Source organism: Cetorhinus maximus, chromosome 7, assembly GCF_964194155.1.
Source record: "Cetorhinus maximus chromosome 7, sCetMax3.hap1.1, whole genome shotgun sequence".
Classification (NCBI taxonomy): domain Eukaryota; kingdom Metazoa; phylum Chordata; class Chondrichthyes; order Lamniformes; family Cetorhinidae; genus Cetorhinus; species Cetorhinus maximus.
Genome location: NC_135885.1, coordinates 45,376,937 through 45,396,897, shown reverse-complemented (window position 1 = coordinate 45,396,897; position 19,961 = coordinate 45,376,937). Strand labels below are relative to the sequence as shown.

The following is a 19,961-nucleotide window of genomic DNA, read 5'->3' as shown; positions in this document are numbered from 1 at the left end:
GAGCTGGCTCAGAATCAATGGCCTCCTTCTGCATTGTACTATTCTACGTTGTGTGAATTTTATCTTCTTAAATGGAAGTTACTTTGTGCCAACCCACCATTCTGCAAAGATCAGCTAACCTGGGAATGTAAATCTCCAGCATGGTTTCCTACCTGAAGCCCGCTAGCAGTTAAAATTTGCTCCATGACATCACTGCAAATAACTGTGCTGTCAGTGGAAACTCAGTGGCATTTGGGAAAATATCATTAAAAGTAAATCATCAGGCCTACTAGACTTAAAAAAAAATCCAGTTCATTTGACCTTCAGATACTTCTGGTTGTCCAAGATGCATACTTTGAGGATTGGCAGCATGAGATTCAGCTTAAAAGCACACTTCTATTTAAAATTTCAATGAAAGGGATAGACAACCAAAAGCCACAAAAGGAGTGTATTCCACAGCTGCCTAGAATTTTCTCAATTTTCCCTGTAGATTCCCAACAATTGCAGCCATTTCTATTGCTCCCAAACAACCTGTATTAATCTCCACAGGCATGGCTGAACCTACAAGTACTGAATAAATAAATGTTTTCTAATTGAGAATCGGGTCATAACACTAGGATCATGCCAGGCTTTAAAATGTCTTTCTAATTCAGCACATTGTCGATCCTAAACTCAAAATAATTAAATGAAAGTAGCAATGAAACTCATAGGAATTATATCTCTCAATAAAAAAAGGTGATGCAATAGCATATCTTACCTCTCTGCACGGAGGATACCACTATAATAAGGGTGATCCCAAGGCATCAACTCCTGCAATGTTAAAAAGTTGTCATTAAAAATTGCTATGATGTACTATGTGTATTATTGCATACCACTAATTCAAGATAAAAATGTGTGACAACACATTTGACAAATGCTTTATCACAGTAAAACAAGACCAAAAGTGTTCATTCTTTCTTAATTATTTCTCTCCCCAAATATCAAGCTTTCCACCTCATTCACTAGAATCACTGAACTTTGTCCTTTATGAGTTTCGTTTTTTTTCCAGTCTAGTATTCCCTTGTTTCCATGATGTTTAAAAGCCTCAGCCTGGAAACCTCCACCTACTTTTTTTAAAAACCCATTATCAGCAGTAATGCTTTACTGTAGATCCCGAGCAAAACAAAACTGTGCATGTCACAAGCTAATTGCAGAAGAATAGATTTGAAGCTGTTAATATGGAAAATGCAACAAAGTTATCTCTGTCAGGCGAAACAACTAAGTTAGGCATTAATTTTTCTTTGCAACATCTTATTTTGGTAGAAACCAAAAGGAAGTTTGATGGATGCCCAAAACAGGCTTTAAAATTCTGTCCATCCTGTAAACGGTTTAACAGCACCAACTGTATACCAGCTATATCTTTTGTTTTCTTGCTTAGAGTTTCAGAAAGTGCTTTATCTGCCAAGGGTTTGTCAAGGACATTTAAAGAAAGGAAAGTAATCGTTTAACAAAGGGTGGCTTCGCTTGACAGACATCACTCTACTGAAAGTGAATCTTCATATCTGTAAATGCAGCTTACATGAATAATAAAAGCATAACAGGTTAAGATAGTTCAGTCATATCAATAGCAATAGATAAGGCAGATAACACACCATAACAAAAGTTGCAAAAGTAAAATACTGTGGATGCTAGAAATCTGAAATAAAAACAATAAATGCTACAAGTACTAAGTAGCTCAGGCAGCTGGAGAGAGAAATAAAGTTAACATTTCAGGGAGTTCTTTCATCTGAATGCTTATAAATGTTACTGTTTTTGCCCTAATCATCCATGAGCTATGCATATGAGTGGACATTATTCACAATCTAGAGGAACAGTAACCTTTGAAATGGCAAGCTCAACACTGACAGGTATTTGGCATTTAATGTAGTAGTTTTGATTTGACTTAAATTCCGCTCTTATTTTGACCTACAAATGATTCCAAGCACAAGCCTCAGCCATGCGACCAATGTTCCCGTCTTTGTTGGTCCTAAAAATTTGGCTATTTACAGATCCTATTGATTTACTTGAGTAGTCATACTTGTGAGTGAAACAGCTTCTAGTCCTGTTTATAGGTTACTGCTCAATTTTGAATATATTGGATTTCTTTTTTCAGCTTTCTAGGATTCTATATTCAACTTCATTTGTAGATCGCTACATAGTTTGAAACTCACTTGATTCAATACGCACTAAACAATAATCTGAAGTAGTCCTTGGTATTTCGCCATTATATATTTGGTGATTTTCCAATACACACAAAACATGGAATCTACAATTATGATAAAAACCCGTAAGAGACTAGATGCACGACAGGAGGCTTCAGGGTAGGAACACGCACATTATCCATCAAGATGCAATAACTTTAATGGTCAATAAACTGAGTTACAAACATATGTACCTTGGAGGTAATATAATCTAACCCCAAGTTGCACATTTAGTCTCGCTTTCTTAAACACTTGTGTGAGGTTCACTGTTTGGTGGCAGATTCATCATATTAGTTGTCATATTCAACAGAGTTGTTCTAAGGACTCACGAAAATGTTGACAACATTTTTTCTGAAATTTCACTTACCCCAGTCAAGGTTGTAGGATGTAATATTAGACAGGTGCTAACTTTCTGGTGCAAAGGGAAATTTGCAAAACTCAGGAAGTGGGTGATATAGCATCCATTAAAGGCTTTTGCTCTGAACTTTTTAAAAATTCCATCCTTTGTTCCTTAAAATGACTTCTGACACTAGATCCTTTTGAGGTAAAATGCAAGTTTTGGTTGATTTAGAATTGAAACTGTGGATTGACAGAGATCCAATGTAGCAATTTTACAAAATTTTAGGAAGGACAGTTTACACAATGCGGCTCAGTGAACCAAGCTGGAAGACAGGATGTGGATGCCCTCTCCTTCCCACTTCTCCTAACCTCTTATGTTCTCTTCACGACTCCCTTTTCTCCTCCACCCCAAAGGCAGTGCTACCAGATCACCCACGATTACAATAAAACTGATGGTAGTCAAAAGCAGTTCAGCACCAGTAAAAGATTGCTGTCAGAACTTAGAATTTAGTTGTAGAAAGCTGAAAGAAGGCTTAAAAAAACCTTCCAGAACTTAAATAACAAAATCAGCGACTAACTTACATTGAAGATGAATCCTTTAAATAACTGCTGTCTGTTGGCACCACACATTATCAAATTTATCATGTGGTGTGTCAAGCATTGGGGCAGCTTTGCTTAACACAGAGTTTTACAACAAGGAGGACCTTATTTGATTATAGCAAGCCTTTTACATGCTTCCAACACATATCCTTGATGCTTATGCAGAAGTCTGACCCAAAATAACAGATGGCATACATGCAACACAGAATGAGCAAGAGCAAAGTGCACCCAACTGATATCCCTTCCACCTGCTCAGCTTCATTCACTAAAGCTATGTTCAGAACAACCTCTATTGGGTTTGCTTCATACTGTCTAAAAAGGTTCTCTTGAATGCATTTTAGGAATTCTGCTGCATTTATGCCTTTCACACTAATTCCATGCTAGCTGATATCACCCACTATTATTAATGCTCTATTGCTTTTGCACTTCTCAGAGATTAGCCTGCATATGCGTTCTTCTCATCCCCACTGTCTGGGGGTCAATAGTACACTCCCAGTAATGATTGCTCCTTTTTTGTTTTTCAGTTCAACCCATGTGGCCTCATTTAATAATCCTTCTGCCATATCATCCCTCCTGACAGTTGTAATTGTTACTTCAATCAATAATGACTTTTTCATTCCCTATTTCATCTGAAAAGCCTGTAGCTAGCCATGTTAAGCTGCTCCCCCTGCTCTCCTTTGAGCCATGTCTCAGTAATAGCTATAATGTCATACTCCCACTTGTCAATCAGTGCTCTTAGGTCATCTGCTTTATTTCCAACACTTCTTGAATTGAAGTATACACCATTTAGCACTGCCAAACATCCTTGCCGTCTACTTTCTAGCTTTTGTTTCCTCTCCCTTCCAAACACATACAAATTCTCTGCCTTCATTTCCAGCTTCTCTCTCTTCAAAAACACTCTAGGGTCCCATCCCCATGCCAAGTTAATTTAGACCCTTCTCAACAATACTAGCAAAACTGCAAAGGGTATTTGTCCCGGACCTGTTAAAGTACAAGCTGTTTGGTTTGTACAGGTCCCACCTCCTTCAGAAGCAATCTCATTGCCTCAGGAATCTAAATCAATGAAGAGTACAGGAAAGCATGCCAGGAGCAGCACCAGGCATACCTAAAAATGAGGTGTCAAAAATGAAGCTACACAGGACTACTTGCGTGCCAAACAACATAAACAGCAAAGCGACAGACTGAGCTAAGTGATTCTGCAACCACAACTAAGCTCTGCAGTCCTGCCACATCCAGTCGTGAATGATGGTGGACAATTAAACAATTCACCGGAGGAGGAGGCTCCACAAATATCCCCATCCTCAATGATGGGGGAAGCCCAGCACATCAGTGCAAAAGATAAGGCAACAATCTTCAGCCAGAAGTGCAGAGTGGATGATCCATCTCAGCCTCCTCCGCGGGTCCCCAGCATCACAGATGCCAGTCCTCAGCCAATTCAATTCACTCCACGTAATATTAAGAAACAGCTGAAGGCACTGGATACTGCAAAGGCTATGGGCCCTGATAATATTCCAGCAATAGTACTGAAGACTTGTGCTCCAGAACTTACCGCACCTCTAGCCAAGCTTTTCCAGAACACTGGCATCTACCTGGCAATGTGGGAAATTGCCCAGGTATATCCTGTACACAAAAAGCAGGACAAATCCATGCCAGCCAATTGCTGCCCCATCAGTCTACTCTCAATTATCAGTAAAGTAATGGAAGGGGTCATCAACAGTGCTATCAAATTGCACTTGCTTAACAATAACCTGCTCCCTGGCGCTCAATTTGATTCCGCCAGAGCCACTAAGCTCCTGACCTCATTACAGCCTTGGTTCAAACATGAACAAAAGAGCTGAACACGAGAGGTGAGATGAGAGTGACTACACTTGACATCAAGACAGCATTTTACAGAGTGTGGCATCAAGGAGCCCTAGAACAACTGAAGTCAATGGGAATCAGGGGGAAAACTCTCCGCTGGCTTGAGTGATAGCTAGCACAAAGGAAGATGGTTGTGGTTGTTGGAGGTCAATCATCTCAGTTCCAGGACAACACTGCAGGAGTTCCTCAGGGTAGTGTCCTAGGCCCAACCATCTTCATCAATGATCTTCCTTCCATCATAAGATCAGAATTGGGAATGTTGGCTGATGATTGCACCATTCGCAACTCCTCAGATACTGAAGCAGTCCATGTCCAAATGCAACAAGGCCTGGACGATATCCAGGCTGGGGCTGACAAGTGGCAAGTAACATTCGGCCACATAAGTGCCAGGCAATGACCATCTCCAACAAGAGAGAATCTAACCATCGCCCCTTGATGTTCAATGACATTACCATTGCTGAATTCCGCACCAAAAACATCCTGGGTGGTTTCCATTGATCAGAAACTGGACTGGACTAGCCATATAAATACTGTAGCTGCAATAACAGGTCAGAGGCCAGGAATCCTGTGACAAATAACTCACCTCCTAACTCCCCAAAGTCTGTCCACCATCTACAAGGCACAAGTCAGGAGTGCGATGGAATACTCCCCACTTGCCTGGATGAGTGCAGCTCCAACAATACTCGAGAAACTTGACACCATCCAGGACAAAACAGCCCGCTTGATTGGCACCCCATCCACACATTCACTACCTCCACCACTGGTACACAGTGACAGCAGTGTGTATCATCTACAAGATGCACTGCAGGAACTCGCCAAACCTCCTTACACAGCAACTTCCAAACAGACGACCACTACCATCTAGAAGGACAAGGGCAGCAGATATATGGGAACACCACCACCTGCAAGTTCCCCTCCAAGCCACTCACTAGAACAACATTTAATCTATTTTCAGCTTTAAAGTTGGGATGGGATGAAAAACTAAATACAAAAGGTAATGTACAAACATCTATAGAATAATGAAAGCTATTCATTTAGATTTCACAGAACAGAAAGTTGTGTAACAGTGAATCATCCAGCTCACCTTGAGCAACATCACAGGAGATATGTTAGCATGAAATAATATTTCCAGGTCAGGAATGGCCTCTCAAAATAAACAAACAATCTGAGCTGTGGGAATCTGGTGAGATAACACTAAGGGCAGAATTCTTACCTCAATGGGCGGGCGGGCACCACTGGCTCGGTGGCAGGCGGGCCAATTAAGGCCCGAACAGTAGTCTTCCCGACAGGAAGCGCCATTGACAGGTCGGCGGGAAGACAGCTGATTTCGCTGTCCACCCGCCTTCGTGAATATTTAAAGGGACTGGGATGACGTCGGGGGTTCCTCCCAATATCGTCCCGTGTCATTTTCCCCTTGGCGAGCGGGCCCCACCCCCAAATCACTGAGGGGAAAATCCTGGCCTAAAAATTACAGTTGAGTGTCTTCAAGCACCTCAATTATCCAGCAGTTTCTAGGCCGCGTAGCTCCTGGTAAAAAAAATGCTCCAACAGCATCTTGGGGTTACAGAACCTTCCACGGGCATATTATGCCAATGTTTTTTTTCCCAATCAAAAGAATAAACAAGGAAGACCATAGTGCAAATAAACTGATTTGGATAATGAGAAAAATACTTACACAATTTTTTGGATTTAGTTTTTTCTTCATTTCTTGCATCATACAAAAATCTTTTTCAGTTCTGTAAAATATATATATATATACAGACGTGAAACAACAAGAAACATAAAAATCAATGCCAGCATAACGATTGGCACTTATGTAGAGCGCGGGGGGGAGGGGGGAGCAGCGCGAGGGGGAGGAGCGCAAGGTGGGAGGAGAGCGCGCGCGCAGGGGGGGAGAGAGCAGCTCAGGCATTCTCCTAACTCCCACTACAAGAATGCACTATTAGCTTGAACCATGAGGGATACTGATCCAACTTGAATAAAGACATGGCAAGGGGCTGTAAGTGCCTCCGCCACTGACTGCTCCACGGCCACCTTTTGAAGGGGATTCTACAACTTGCCCAGTCGTCCAATTGTTCTGCAGCCCCCTAAAACGCATTTAATTTGCAGCCTGCACCCAAGGGCTGAAAATTTCCAGGGCATTTGGTGGCAAATTTATGTTTTTGCGCTGCTTGAGTGGAGTGGACAGAAATGCTTCAGAGGCCCGACTGTAAGAATTTCAATGGAGCTGCTGCTGAATGGTCTCAGCTGTGGAAGAATGCTCACTTTTGACAAGCTTCACCAAGTATGTGGCTGCTTCCCTCACCCTCCCCCGGCATGTGCTCGTGTACTTCCATCAGTCTGTGCTGCCTTGTTCCCTGCCACCTGCACTGGAACCCTTGCCCAGGCACAGCACTGAAAGCCAGATGGGAAAAAGTGACTTATCTGTGCCCCCCACCACCCCCACGAATGGACAGCACCTCTTCCTTGATATCCCATGGGTGATCCTCGCGAGCGCTGCGCATGGCTGTGTGCGTTCACCTCCAAGTTCCCCTTGAAGTTCAGCTCGTGAGGTGCACGCCTTTTAAAGGCACTCATAAATCACATTGGTCCAAAGTCATGCCGACATGGGAAGTAAATTTGCAGTGGGGGGATGATTCCAGCATGCAGGCATAATGAGATGCAGCAACTGCATTAAAATTAATTTCTCGACGTTGGACAGCAGGAAACATGACCCGCCACTGAAGGGCAGAGTGGATGATCACAAACTGGTTTCACGACTGCCAAAAATTGGTTTACGCCTTCTCACCATATTGTCCACTCATGCTGCCAAACACGCCCGTCTTGTATATTAATCCTTTGTATGGCACTTTATCAAATGCCTTCTGGAAATTCAAGCATATTCATCTACAAGTTCCCCTTCATCTACCCTACTAGTTACCTCCTCAAAGAACTCTAATAAATTGAATATGATTCCCCTTTCATAAAACCATGTTGACTTTGGTTGATCATACTATGATTTTCTATGTGCATTGTTAAGGTGCTCTCAATAATAGGTTCCATTCTTTATGCAACAAAAGACGTCAAACTAAGTGGCCTGTAGCTTTCCCTTTTCCTCCTGTGACTAGCAGTGTTACATTTACTATCTTCCAATCCGCTGGGACCATTCTAGAATCTAGGGAATTTTGAAAAATTATAACCAGTGCATCCACTATCTCTGCAGCTATTTCTTTAGGAAGCTAAGGGTGTATGCCACCAGGACCTGAGGATTTTAGTCCCTTAAGTGTCTCCAGTACTTTCCCCCTGCTGATATTAATTACCTTAATTTCCTCATCCTTATTATACAAAATATTTCTTCAATGTCTTTGCCATTTCCTCAATCCTCATGATAATTTCTCCTGTCTCTGCCTCAAAGGGACCAACATTTATGTTAGCTACTCTCATCCTTTTTATGTATTCGTAAAAGTTATGATCTGTTTTCACATTACTGGCTAGTTCACTCTCATTCTACTTTTCCCCCCTATTTATCAACTTTTTGGTGTTCCTTTGCTGGCTCCTGAAACAGTCCCAATCCTCAGACTTGCTACTATCCATGTCAACATTATAAGACTCTTAATCTAATATTATACTTAACCTCCGTAGTAAGCCACGGATGGATATTTCTTGATAAATTGTTTCTCAATAGGATATATTTTTGTTGAACATTTTGAATTGCTTCTTTAAATCTTTCCCACTTCACAGGGTTATAGAGCTGGAAGAGGTTACAGAGATAGGGAGGGAAGAGATCATTAAGGGATTTGAAAAACAATAAGAATTTTAAAATCAAGGTGTTATCAGATTAGGCTAACGAGCACAAGGATGATGAGTGGCTGGAACTTGGTGTGCGTTAGGATATACTCAGAAGAGTTTTGGATAATTCAAGTCTACAGAGTTTGGAGGGCAGCCAGCAGAGCATTGCAATAATTGAGTCTGGAAGTAGCAAAGGCATAAATGAGGGGTTCAGCAGAAGGTGAACTGAAGCAAGAGGCAGAGACAGGAAAAGTTACAGAGATGGAAGTATGGAGTCTTGGAGATCGAGAGAATATAGGGTCAGAAGCTCAGGTCAGAGTCAAATAGGATGACAAGGTTGTAAACAATCTGGCTCAGTGTCAGAAAATGGCCAGAGAGAACGTTAGAGTGCATGGCTAGGAAGAGGAAGAATTGAAAACAATTGTTTTGGCCTGTCTAATATTTAATTGGAGGAAATTTCTTCTCAGCCAATACTGGACATCAGAAAAGCAGCTTGACAGATCAGTGAAACAAATCAATGAGGCAGCAGAGGAATCAATTGAGATGTTGGTGATTAAGAGCTGGATATCATTAATGGCAATGTGGAACCTTACTTGCTTTTAGATGAAGTCACCTAGAAGTGTTGGTTATAATGGAGCTTGAATTTAAAAAGGTGGTGATATTGCCAATTTAATATGTGCAAGAAATAAGCCAGTCAGGTTTCTTAAGGTAACAAGCAAAGAGAGTTAGTTATATTGCTAAAACTCAGTCAGGTAAAGATACAGGAATTAACAAAAGGTTTAAAATGTACAAATAAGTCTAACTACCTGAATGCAAAAAAAAAACACAAACTGTGGAAGGAATTAGGTTCTAAGAAGGGTATTTTAACTCTTTGGAATGAAGTCTATCTAAGCACTGTACACAGAGTATATGCAGCTTTACGTACAACGCACTCTGTAAATAAATGTATTTTAGTCTGCAGACATGTTATTTCCCTACAAGTTCACTTTCTCCTAAGAAATTTACACTTTATAAACTTGCACATCAGCAAATCAGCTGCAAGATTTTTGGTTTTGAGAAAGTGTGAAGGACAAACTTAAACATGTGCAGTTATACAATTCTTAAAGACAAAGTACTAATAAAGACAGAGATAAAACCTAGAGACCATAGTAACAAAGGGGCCAACAAACCTACCTTTTAGATAACTTATCCGACAATTTTGTGAGGAAATACATCACGGTTTCTGAAAGAAGAATAAAATCCCAGCTAATAAGCAGCATTGATATTATAAATAAAAACACCACAACCATGGTGTGCTTTACCTGGGTCCTTAGCCATTGTGCCCTTTAATGCTCTGTGTGCAAAGCTCTCATAACCAACTAAGTGTGCCAATTGGTTCCTACAAGCCAATAGCTGGTCCAAACAGAGTAGCATTTCAGGGTTGGGGTACAGGAAGATCTTGTAGGCAGCTTCGCGCACCTAGAGGGCATATATAGGAACATTTTAGACATTTGGGGGAAAAAAAGTGATTCACCAAGATCAACAAAAAGAACTTGTTGCAATACACAGATACTGCCAAGTACATGTTTATTTTCTCCCTCCCCCAATGACCTAGTGAAAAAAAGCACCAAAGGACTAAATTTTACAGACAAGAAGGTCAATGCTGTTAGCGGATCTCAGTCTAGATGGCAGCACAGTAGTACAGCTTACCTTAGTTCCATTAAGGGAAATAAAGATATCAGTAACTCCTGCATATGTGCAAGTCTAATGCTCTCTATGTCACATAGTCAGCCAAGTGTCACTTTTTAAGATTGCTTACAAATATATGATGCTAGGAGGCTATCAGCATCCTGACATGAACCAGTTTATTTACGAAAGGGGAATGGGGGTGGAAAAAGTATTTTTGTCCCGACGCTGCCAGACCTGAGTATTTCCAGCAATTTGTTTTTTTTAAGCTCATACTTAATCTGCCATCTCACATGGCAGGAAATCTACTGTCCTTACCTGGTCTCCAGACCCACAACAATGTGGCTGACTCTTAAATGCCCTCTGAACAAGGGCGATTAGGGTTGAGTAATAAATGCAGGCTAGCGATGCCCACATCCCGTGAACAAATAAAAAAAAATCCACTTCCCCCATCAGTCTCTTTCTTTACAACCTGAAATTGGTCTGAACATGCACCTCTTACTTCCCTCAACAACACCCCCTAACCCATTACCCCCACTCTCGCCCAACCTCGTCCTCACTACAACTTAACTATACCTTCCTCCTTTCAGATACCGAAGAATTATAATCTGACCATGGAGAAGCAAAAAGTGGACAAGGGAGAAGAGACTGATGATAAAAAAAAGTCACTCATTTTGATACTTGCAGCCACCAGCTGAGATCCTGGTACTGTGTGTACTTTAGAAGGTAGCTTTGAGCTGGGATCTTCACATGTTGAGATGGCACGCATGGCTAGCAGCCAGGACAAGGGAAAGGGTAGCGCAGGTGCCAGCTCGCTGAACAGCAAGGTCGCTCACAAGCTCTGCTGCAGAGAGTTCGGATGAGAACTTTGATTGGGCAGTGTACAAAAAAAAGGGCTGCTGGATATGCAAACAAAGGGGAGTGGCAGTGGCTCATCGGAGAACTAACCTTCTATCCTCTCTCAGGATGACGGAGTTCATCTTCCCACCACCGTCATTCCACCAGTAAACTTGCTGCTGCCTATCAGCTAGCCTGCCTAGATTACTGCCACCTATGCCAAGTGGTGCAGGACAAATCTAGGTCTCCTGGAGCCAGACCATCTAGAGGTCATCCTGCAGTCTCCCAACTGAAAATCAGCAGCCTTCTCCTGCCATGCTGCCGTCAGTGATATAGCACTGCAAAGGAGCACTAATTCAGGCAAAGGCACATAGAAGATTGGCACGAAGGGAATGCAAAAAGACAATCAGGTGACTTTTGTATAGAATATTGGATGATCTGATCTATAGTTAGCATTGAACCTCCATGAATTACAAACTCAGTCTGAAGTCCCCTCGGCTGAAAACAGGCCGCCAGGCCCAGTGGATGTTGAGAAGTTCACCAACGATGCTTCAGCGTGGAGGGGTATAGCTGGACCAATTCTTCCTGTCTCAGCTAACAAGTCCAAAATTATGCAGGCAAACTACACTCAGATGAAGATTACCTGGCTTTAGGTCAAGAACCAGACATGATTCCACAAAGCAGAGAGGGAGAGCTAATCAGGGTAGACTTCTGTTCTCAGCCTTTCCCCAACAAGACTGAAAACAAAACCACAGGCTCAAACTTTAGGTTTTTTCTTTGCCATGTGATTCACTTTTTGTCTTCTAGCTTTTCATTAATTAAAGTGCTTTGCAGTTCAAAACAAACAACGCCTTCTCAAATACAATATGGCTCAGGTGATTGCTTAGATGAGGCCTGCTTGTTGACAGTTCCAAGGTGAACTTATGACCCTTTTCAAAAAGAACTCTCTGGCAGCCTCCAAATACAGCAATGTCTTTCCATATTTTTGAAAATTTTTAAAAATCCAGTTTAAACAGATATGATTCAAACAATATTGAAGCAAAGAAAGATGCAGGAGAGAGTAAGGCAACAGATCTAACAAGATCTGTCCAGCACAGATACGTTAGGCTAAATTGCCACTTTTTGTGCTATAAAGCTCTATGCTAATCAAAACATCCAATTTTGTTGACTCCTGTAAACCGTTATACGTTTGTTCAGCCAGGATTATCATTGGTACAGTGGTGCATTTCCGTACATGCACCAACTGAAATTTTATACTTTTATCAAAACAATCAATGTATTAAAATTGGTACATCCGTTACCGCTTCCATTTTAAAAGTTCCGGCTCAACGTCTACCTATGGAATTTTCTACTTTAAATGTATCCATGCATACTGGTTGCATTTATATGCTTTTGGTCATGATCTCTGTAGATGGTACTCGAATAGGATTTACAATTTTATTCAAAGTTGTGTGGTGTCTCACATGGAGATGTGATTATAAAATATACCCACTGACTAAGCACCTACAGCTGTCAGGGGTAGAGAGTTCCAAAGATTCATAAAGCTTGAAATGCAGAAATTTCTCTTCATCCTGACTCCTAAATGGCTGACCCCTAGAAACTATGATCCCATAGTTCTACACTCTTTAGCCAGGGAAAATATCCTCTCAGCTTCAGGATCGCAAAGGTGCTCACAGAGTATGCAACTTCCAGCCGAAATTTAAGAAGCACAGTCATGCAGTATAATTTTAACCAACAGCAACTTTTGTCAGTTTCTTCACCTTTTTTACCCCCAGTTTATTGCTTCTTTATTGCTTCAAATTAGCATACAGCAATTTGAAATTATTCTAGTGACACAGAACAACTTCCAAGACCAGAAGGGAGAAGTGCAACTTCGATTTAATCAAATTTACATAAAAACTCCAAAGAAAATTAGACGGTTACAAAGCACCTGAAAAAAAATTATGGAGAAAGGTTGACCCCTCACAGGCAATGACTAGAGATACGAAAGGCTTAATGAAATTGAAAGGGGTTGATAAGGTAGATAAGATGATGTTTCCACTTGTGGGGGAGACCAAAGCCAGGGGGCCTTACTATAAGATAGTCACCAGTAAAACCAATAGGAAATTCCAGAAAAAGTTTATACCCAAAGAGTGATAAAAATATCAAACTCTCTCCCACACCAGGCAAATAGCATAGATACATTTAAGGGCCAATTAGGGAGAAAGGAATAAAAGGTTACACTGATATACTTAGATAAAGGAGGGATTGGAAGAGGCCTGGGTGGAGAATAAATGGCAGCACAGACCAACTGGCGTGAATGGCCTGCTTTTGTGCTGTAAACTTTATATAATGTCTCAATTTATAAAGAAATGTTGAGTAACTTGCATATACAGGCTCTGATCACTGGGTGGCTCTGCAAAGCAATTTATAAAATTTCAGTGGAACTGTGAACTTTCTTGATTCCCCTCACTCATAAATATTTAAGTCAGAGCTCATGGAGTTGGGGGCAAAGGTCATATTAACATGAATGGAGAATTTATCAACAGATAGGAAGCAGAGAGCAAGGATAAGTGGACATTTTCAAACTGACAGACTAAAACTAGTAGAATGCCACATGGGTCAGTGCTGAGGCTTCAGATAATTCCAAACTATATTAAAACGAACACACCAAGAGTAATGTAACCAAGTTTGCTTATGATACAAAGCTATGTGAAAATGTAAGCTACTAGAAGAACAAAAAGAGGCTGCAAAGAGATAGGGGAGAATTTTCCACCCGCCTGCAAGGGGGGGGTGGGTTGTGCGGGGGCGAGCAGGCGTGAGCACTCCTGATCAGGTGCATGCCACCATTTTATGTGGGTGGGCCAATTAAGGCCCGCCCAGCGTGACACACACCCAGAAGCGCTGAGCGTTCCCTGTGCGGGCGGGGGAGGGTTCCCTGAGAGGTTCTCTGCGCTCTTTAGTGCATGTGCGCAAAAGAGCGCAGAGATCTCCCCGAGGCACGGAGGTGCCTCAGGGAGATTGGTTTCAGTGCTAAAGTTTTAAATGAAGGTTTGTAACACTTTTAAAACATGTCCCCTCATGTGACACTATCACATGAGCTGGGACATGTCAAAGAATAAAAGTATAAACTGTTATTGCATTGTAAAACACTTCATGAAATCTCATCCCGCCCGTGGATGAGGTTTCATGAAAAATGCGAAGGCCACCTGGGCTCTTCACCTGCCCGCCAACCTTAAGGTTGGACGGGCAGCATTAACAGCTTTAATTACTTTCTTAAGGGCTATAATAGGACTTTGACAGTTCGGCGAGCGTGCAGCTGACGCGACTGCGCCCCCACCAAACTGACAATCTAAATGACGCACGATGACATCGGGACGCCCGCCCAACATCACCGCGCGTTATTTTACGTGTCGGCAAGTGGGCCCCGCCCCCACTTACACACGGGAAAATTATTCCCATAGAGACAGATTTAGCGAATGGGCAACAAGGTGGCAGAGTATACCGTCAGGAAGCGCGAGGTATTCACTGGCAGCAAGAACAGAAAAGAATATTTTTTTAACAGCATGAAGCTTCGAGATGTTGATGTTCAGAGAGATTTGAGTGGACCCATACAAGGACCCATACAGTACAGGCACGGCAAGCAATTAGTAAGGCAAATGGTATCTTGACCTTTACTGCAAGGGGCAAAGGGGATTGGAGAACAAGATTAAGGAAGTCACATTACATTGAGCAGGGATTTGGTGAGACCTGGTGTGCTGTGTGCAGTTTTGGTCTCCATATTTAAGAAAGGATATAGTGGCACTGGAGAGGTGGTACACTGAAGGCTCACTAGGTTGGTTCCCCAATCTCTGATATGACACTGAGCTTAGGTTGCTATAGAAATACACACTTCAGCCTGGGATCTCATGCCTCCAAGCAATGAGTGGAGTCATATATTTTGAAGCTAAACAAAGATTCAAAATTATCACTAATGGTACAAAATACAAAAAACAATGGGGTAACGTTGAAATGGTTGGACACACTATATCTACACAAGGGTCTACACTGCTGTGATGTCTGCTGTCATGCCATGGCTAAAAAGTAGTGTATGGTGGTAGTTGCACCTTTTAAACCAAATGCTGCCCATCACAAATTGTAATTCATGCTATATTTTATATGGTTGGAATCAATTGTAATTCTGAAGTGAAAAGAAAACGAGCCAGATCCAAAACCAATTATACAACTGATTAATTATGTTGCTGCCTCTCTTTGTGCACCTGGCTCCATGGGTTCCAGTCACCTCTTTGTCTAACACTGTTACTCCCTCTCCCAGCCTGTTGTCTCTAACTTCCTGCTGCTCAGTTTCAATTCCCAATTGCAGCACCATTCCCTCTTCCTGAGCAGCAGGTGGGCATCACAACTCTCTGGCTCTGGTGGAATTCTCTCCCTGATGTCCTGTCATTCCCTCAGAGCTCTTCCAACATTAACAAGTGCATGACCAGTCTTGTTTTAACAAAAGTCAAATTTGTACCATTTTGTCCTAGCAAAGGAGACAGATACATTTATACCATGGAACATCGGTTAGCAAGAACTAGAATCCAGTAGTCCATCAAGCATACTGCTTACCCTGCAGTCCTAACAACATTTTCATATGCAAATCATTTAAACATCTTCTACTATAAATGCAAAATTAACCTTAACTAGAACATCTTTTGGGTACTGCAAGTCTTTTGCAATTGCATCACAATGAATGATTAGATCTATGTATTAAATATATGAAGCAGATGATCTATAAAGTGCATACACACACAGAAAGGAAGTAATCGCTCTAAACATTGTCCAAAAGATCAAACTTACCAAGTCATCGGGTGAATCTGCATGAAGGCCATTAACATGAACATGATTCTTTTGCATTGAGAAGTAGTGACGAATGTGTTCTGGGATAGCACTTCGGTCAATCTTGTTTGGGAGGTGAGTGCCCAGTAGAAAACTATTGTTCAAGTCCAGCATCTGAACGTTAAGGTTTACCACCCTTTTACGCTATAAAGACAAAAGACACAACATATTCATAGATATGTGTGAGAGGAGTAGGAAGCAAATATCGTGGGGAGGGACAGAACAGTGTAACTTTAAGCCATAATTTGGCTATTTCAATTGATTTCACAGGTGCAAATTGCAGGAAATCACATAAATAATCCATGATATGCCACTTACCAAAATTAATGAATAGGAACTTATAGGCTGTATACGCAACACACTTTCTGAATACAGATCAGCCCTCTCATCTTCTATATCAACTATGTTATTCAGGGGAGATACAAGTCAGCCAGGTATTTTTGCACAGAAAAGGAAAAGGGAGACTCATTGATCGCCAAGTGACTAGTTTCATGGCAACACTGGAAAGTACTTTGCAGCAGGTTGCCTCATGGTCTCTACTCAAATGTTCCCACCCGATTTGCATTAATTTCTGATGATTTATAAAACTGTGGCCCAAGTTCTCTCCCACACAAAGTCACAAAGCAATTCTCATGCAGCTCCAGAGAGGTCTGGCCCCTTTTGATAAGGAATCTTCTATCATATGTCCTGGTATGCACCTCCACTCTTATAACTTAATTCAAGAAAGTCAATCTTTCAGCTATTATGCCACTGTTCTGTTGATCTCCCTTGTAAAATCACTTTATTGTACTGCCTCTCTCCTGAGGTTGCTTGGCTCAGTTGGTAGCCTTTGGGCCAAAATGTTGTGGATTTGAATACTACATCACGACTTGAGCTCAGATTTAGGCTGACACTACTGTACAGGAAATTCTCCTGGTGTCTTAGCCAATATTTCTCCACACCCAATTCTACCAAAAAACAGATCATTCATCTCAGTGCTTTTTCGGGACATCACAGGCATAGAACGGCAGCTGCTTTTTGCCCATGCAGAACACGGTGTCAGCCTTGGCTCAGAGGTAGCACTCCTGCCTCCATGACAGAAGTCATTGGCTCAAATTCCACTCAAAGGAAAAGAGTGTATAATCAAGGCTTGCACTTCAGTGTATTTCTGAATTACTAGCACTTTTTTTTTTAAATGAGACATGAATATGAGGCCCCATTTGCCCTCTCAGGTGGATGTAAAAATCTCATGGCACTATTTGAAAACGACCAGTGGCATTCTCCAGATGTACTCCCCAACAGTGACCCCTAAATAATACGGCTAAGACAGATCATCTGGTTATTTATCTTATTGACATTTCTGGGATCTTGTTCTGTGCAAATTAGCTGCAGTGCATCTTACATTATAACAGTAACTACAGTGGCTTGTTTGAAATTAACAATATGCCATATATATAACATACACAGATATAAAATCAGGTTGAAATAGGTAAAGGAATTAAGCAAAAAATATAATATTTACTTATCAGCATGTTTCCCGCCAAAGGAAGGAAGCATTGTTGGATCTAGTCCTGGGGAACGAAATGTATTAAGTGGAGAAATGTTGTAGTGAAGGAGCTTCTCAGGAACAGTGATCAGAGTATCATAAGGTTTAAATTAATAATGGAGAAGAACAAAGGAGCAATCTAGAATAAAAATACTTAACTAGAGAAGAGCTAACCTCAGCAAATTGAGGAGGAATACCTTCACACGGACTACAGCAGTTCAAGAAGTCAGCATCTTCTCAAGGGCAATTAGAGATAGGCAATAAATGTTGGCCGTGTCAATGTTGGCCATGTCAGCGACACATACATTTCATCAATGAATAAAAAGTATTTTTGATAAGAGGGTAGGAAAGGGCAGCGCAGTTGACAATGCATACATGGACATTCAAAAATAGTTTAAGAGTAGATAAGTTTGTTGGAAAAAGTGAAACCCGTGAGATATATGACACAGAAGCAACATGGATGCAAAATTGGCTAAGAGATAAAGAATAGAAAGTTGTGGTGAAAGGCTGTTTTTTAAGACTGGAGGGAGGTGTACAATTGCATTCCCCAAGGTCCAATTTTGATATACATTAGTGATTTGAACTTAGAGGTCCATGGCACAATTTTGAATCTAACAGATGACACAGGACTTGCAAGTATAGCAAACAATGAGGAAGATAGCAATAGACTTCAAAATAACATAAATAGCCTGGTGGAATGGGCAGGCACATGCAGATGAAATTCAATGTAGAAAAGTATGAGATGATGTATTGTCTCTCCTTATTTTATAACAAAATGCAAGTTAAATGGTACAATTTTAAAGGGATACAAGAACAGAGACACCTGTGAGTGTTTCTGCACAAAGTTTTTTAAAGTAGCAGGCTGGGTTGACCAAGCATGTAATAAAGAACATGGGGGGGTGCTAGGTTTTATGAATAGAGACATACAAAAGCCAGGAAGTTATGCAAAACCTACATAAAACACTTTTGTGTTTGCCCCTAAATGTAGTCCTGTGTCCAATTTGGACATCACACTTTAAGGAGGGCATAAAGGCTTTGGAGAGGATGCAGGAGAGGTTGACTAGCATGGTTCCAGGGATGAGGGATTAGTTTTATGGACAGATTTTTGTAGTTGGTGTTATTCTCCTTAAAGCAAAGAAGGTTAAGAGGAGATTTGATAGAAGTGTTTAAAATCATGAAGAGCTTATATAAAAAGTAAATAAAGATAAGCTATTTCCAATGGCTGAAGGAGTGATAACCCAAGAGCACATATTTAAGGTGATTAAAAAATGAACCAGAGATAGCATGAGGAGAAACTTGTTTACATAACGAGTGGCTAGGATTTGGAGTGCACTGCCTGATGGTGTAGTGAGACAGATTCAACAGTAGCTTTCAAAAGGAAATTAGATAAAGATTTGAAGGGGGAATAACATTGTAGGGTTATGGGGAAAGAGCCAGGGAATGGGATTAACTGTTTGCTCTCAGAAAGAGCTAGAGCAGACTCAATGGGCTGAAAGGCCTCCTTCTGTGCTGTACTAATCCAAGATAATTCTCCAAAATTACTGTTTAATATATTCTCCTGCAGAAACTTGGAATAGTAATCTAGAGAAATTCATAATCCCTATTACTTTTAAGTATTATTTTCACAGAATTCTGGAAGTAATTATCATGTTTCATGCCCTTGTTAAACTCGCTTCCAAGCTCTAGTACTGCAAAACATTTGCTGTGCACTTCCAGAACAAAAAGTTCAGGAAGTAAAACATTCCATGACACATGACAGAGTCGTTCTCCCGGTGTCCAGACCCTCAACCAACTTCACAAAAGAAACAGATTACCTGGTCATTATCTAATTGCTACTTGTGGGACATTGGTGTCCCTAAATTGGATGAGACATTTCCCTACATTATAACAGGGTTTCACTTCAAAAAGTACTTAACCAACTGCACAGGGCTTTCAGACAAACTGAGTTTGCGAAAGGTGCCCTATGAGTAAGTTCTCTACCTTCCTCATTCATATAATCTTATTTATTAAAGTACCTTTTCCTCATTCAGATGAATTCCGCTGATCTCAAAGTCAAACATAAACAGTTCTGCGACTCTCCTGTAATTTGAAAAATCAAATATAATTGAGCTTCATCAAGGTTAAAGTGGCAATTTTTAAAAAGTGAAATATTATGGCATTATTTCCCAATTAGATAAAATTTAACACTTCAATTTTAGTTAAAGATATTACCTGCACACAAGTAGCTGTTACAGATGCTCTGTGATATGTTAACGAATACACCGGTCAGAGTTAAGATGGTACACCACAATCTGAGGTGGCGAAAGACAGCT

The 19,961-nt window shown here is 41.1% G+C and overlaps 1 protein-coding gene across 2 annotated transcripts in view; it reads right to left on the bottom strand.

Annotated features, from left to right (window-relative positions):
- Window positions 1–19,961, bottom strand: part of mipepa (mitochondrial intermediate peptidase a) — a 172,719-nt gene that overhangs the window by 142,863 nt on the left and 9,895 nt on the right. For both annotated transcript variants that reach the window (XM_078545421.1, XM_078545422.1), the window contains exons 5-10: window positions 19,665–19,728; window positions 16,086–16,268; window positions 10,067–10,223; window positions 9,939–9,987; window positions 6,673–6,733; window positions 737–789 (exon numbers count right to left, since the gene is read on the bottom strand). In XM_078545421.1, the coding sequence (XP_078401547.1) occupies window positions 737–789; window positions 6,673–6,733; window positions 9,939–9,987; window positions 10,067–10,223; window positions 16,086–16,268; window positions 19,665–19,728 (567 nt within the window). The remainder of the gene's footprint in view (window positions 1–736; window positions 790–6,672; window positions 6,734–9,938; window positions 9,988–10,066; window positions 10,224–16,085; window positions 16,269–19,664; window positions 19,729–19,961) is intronic.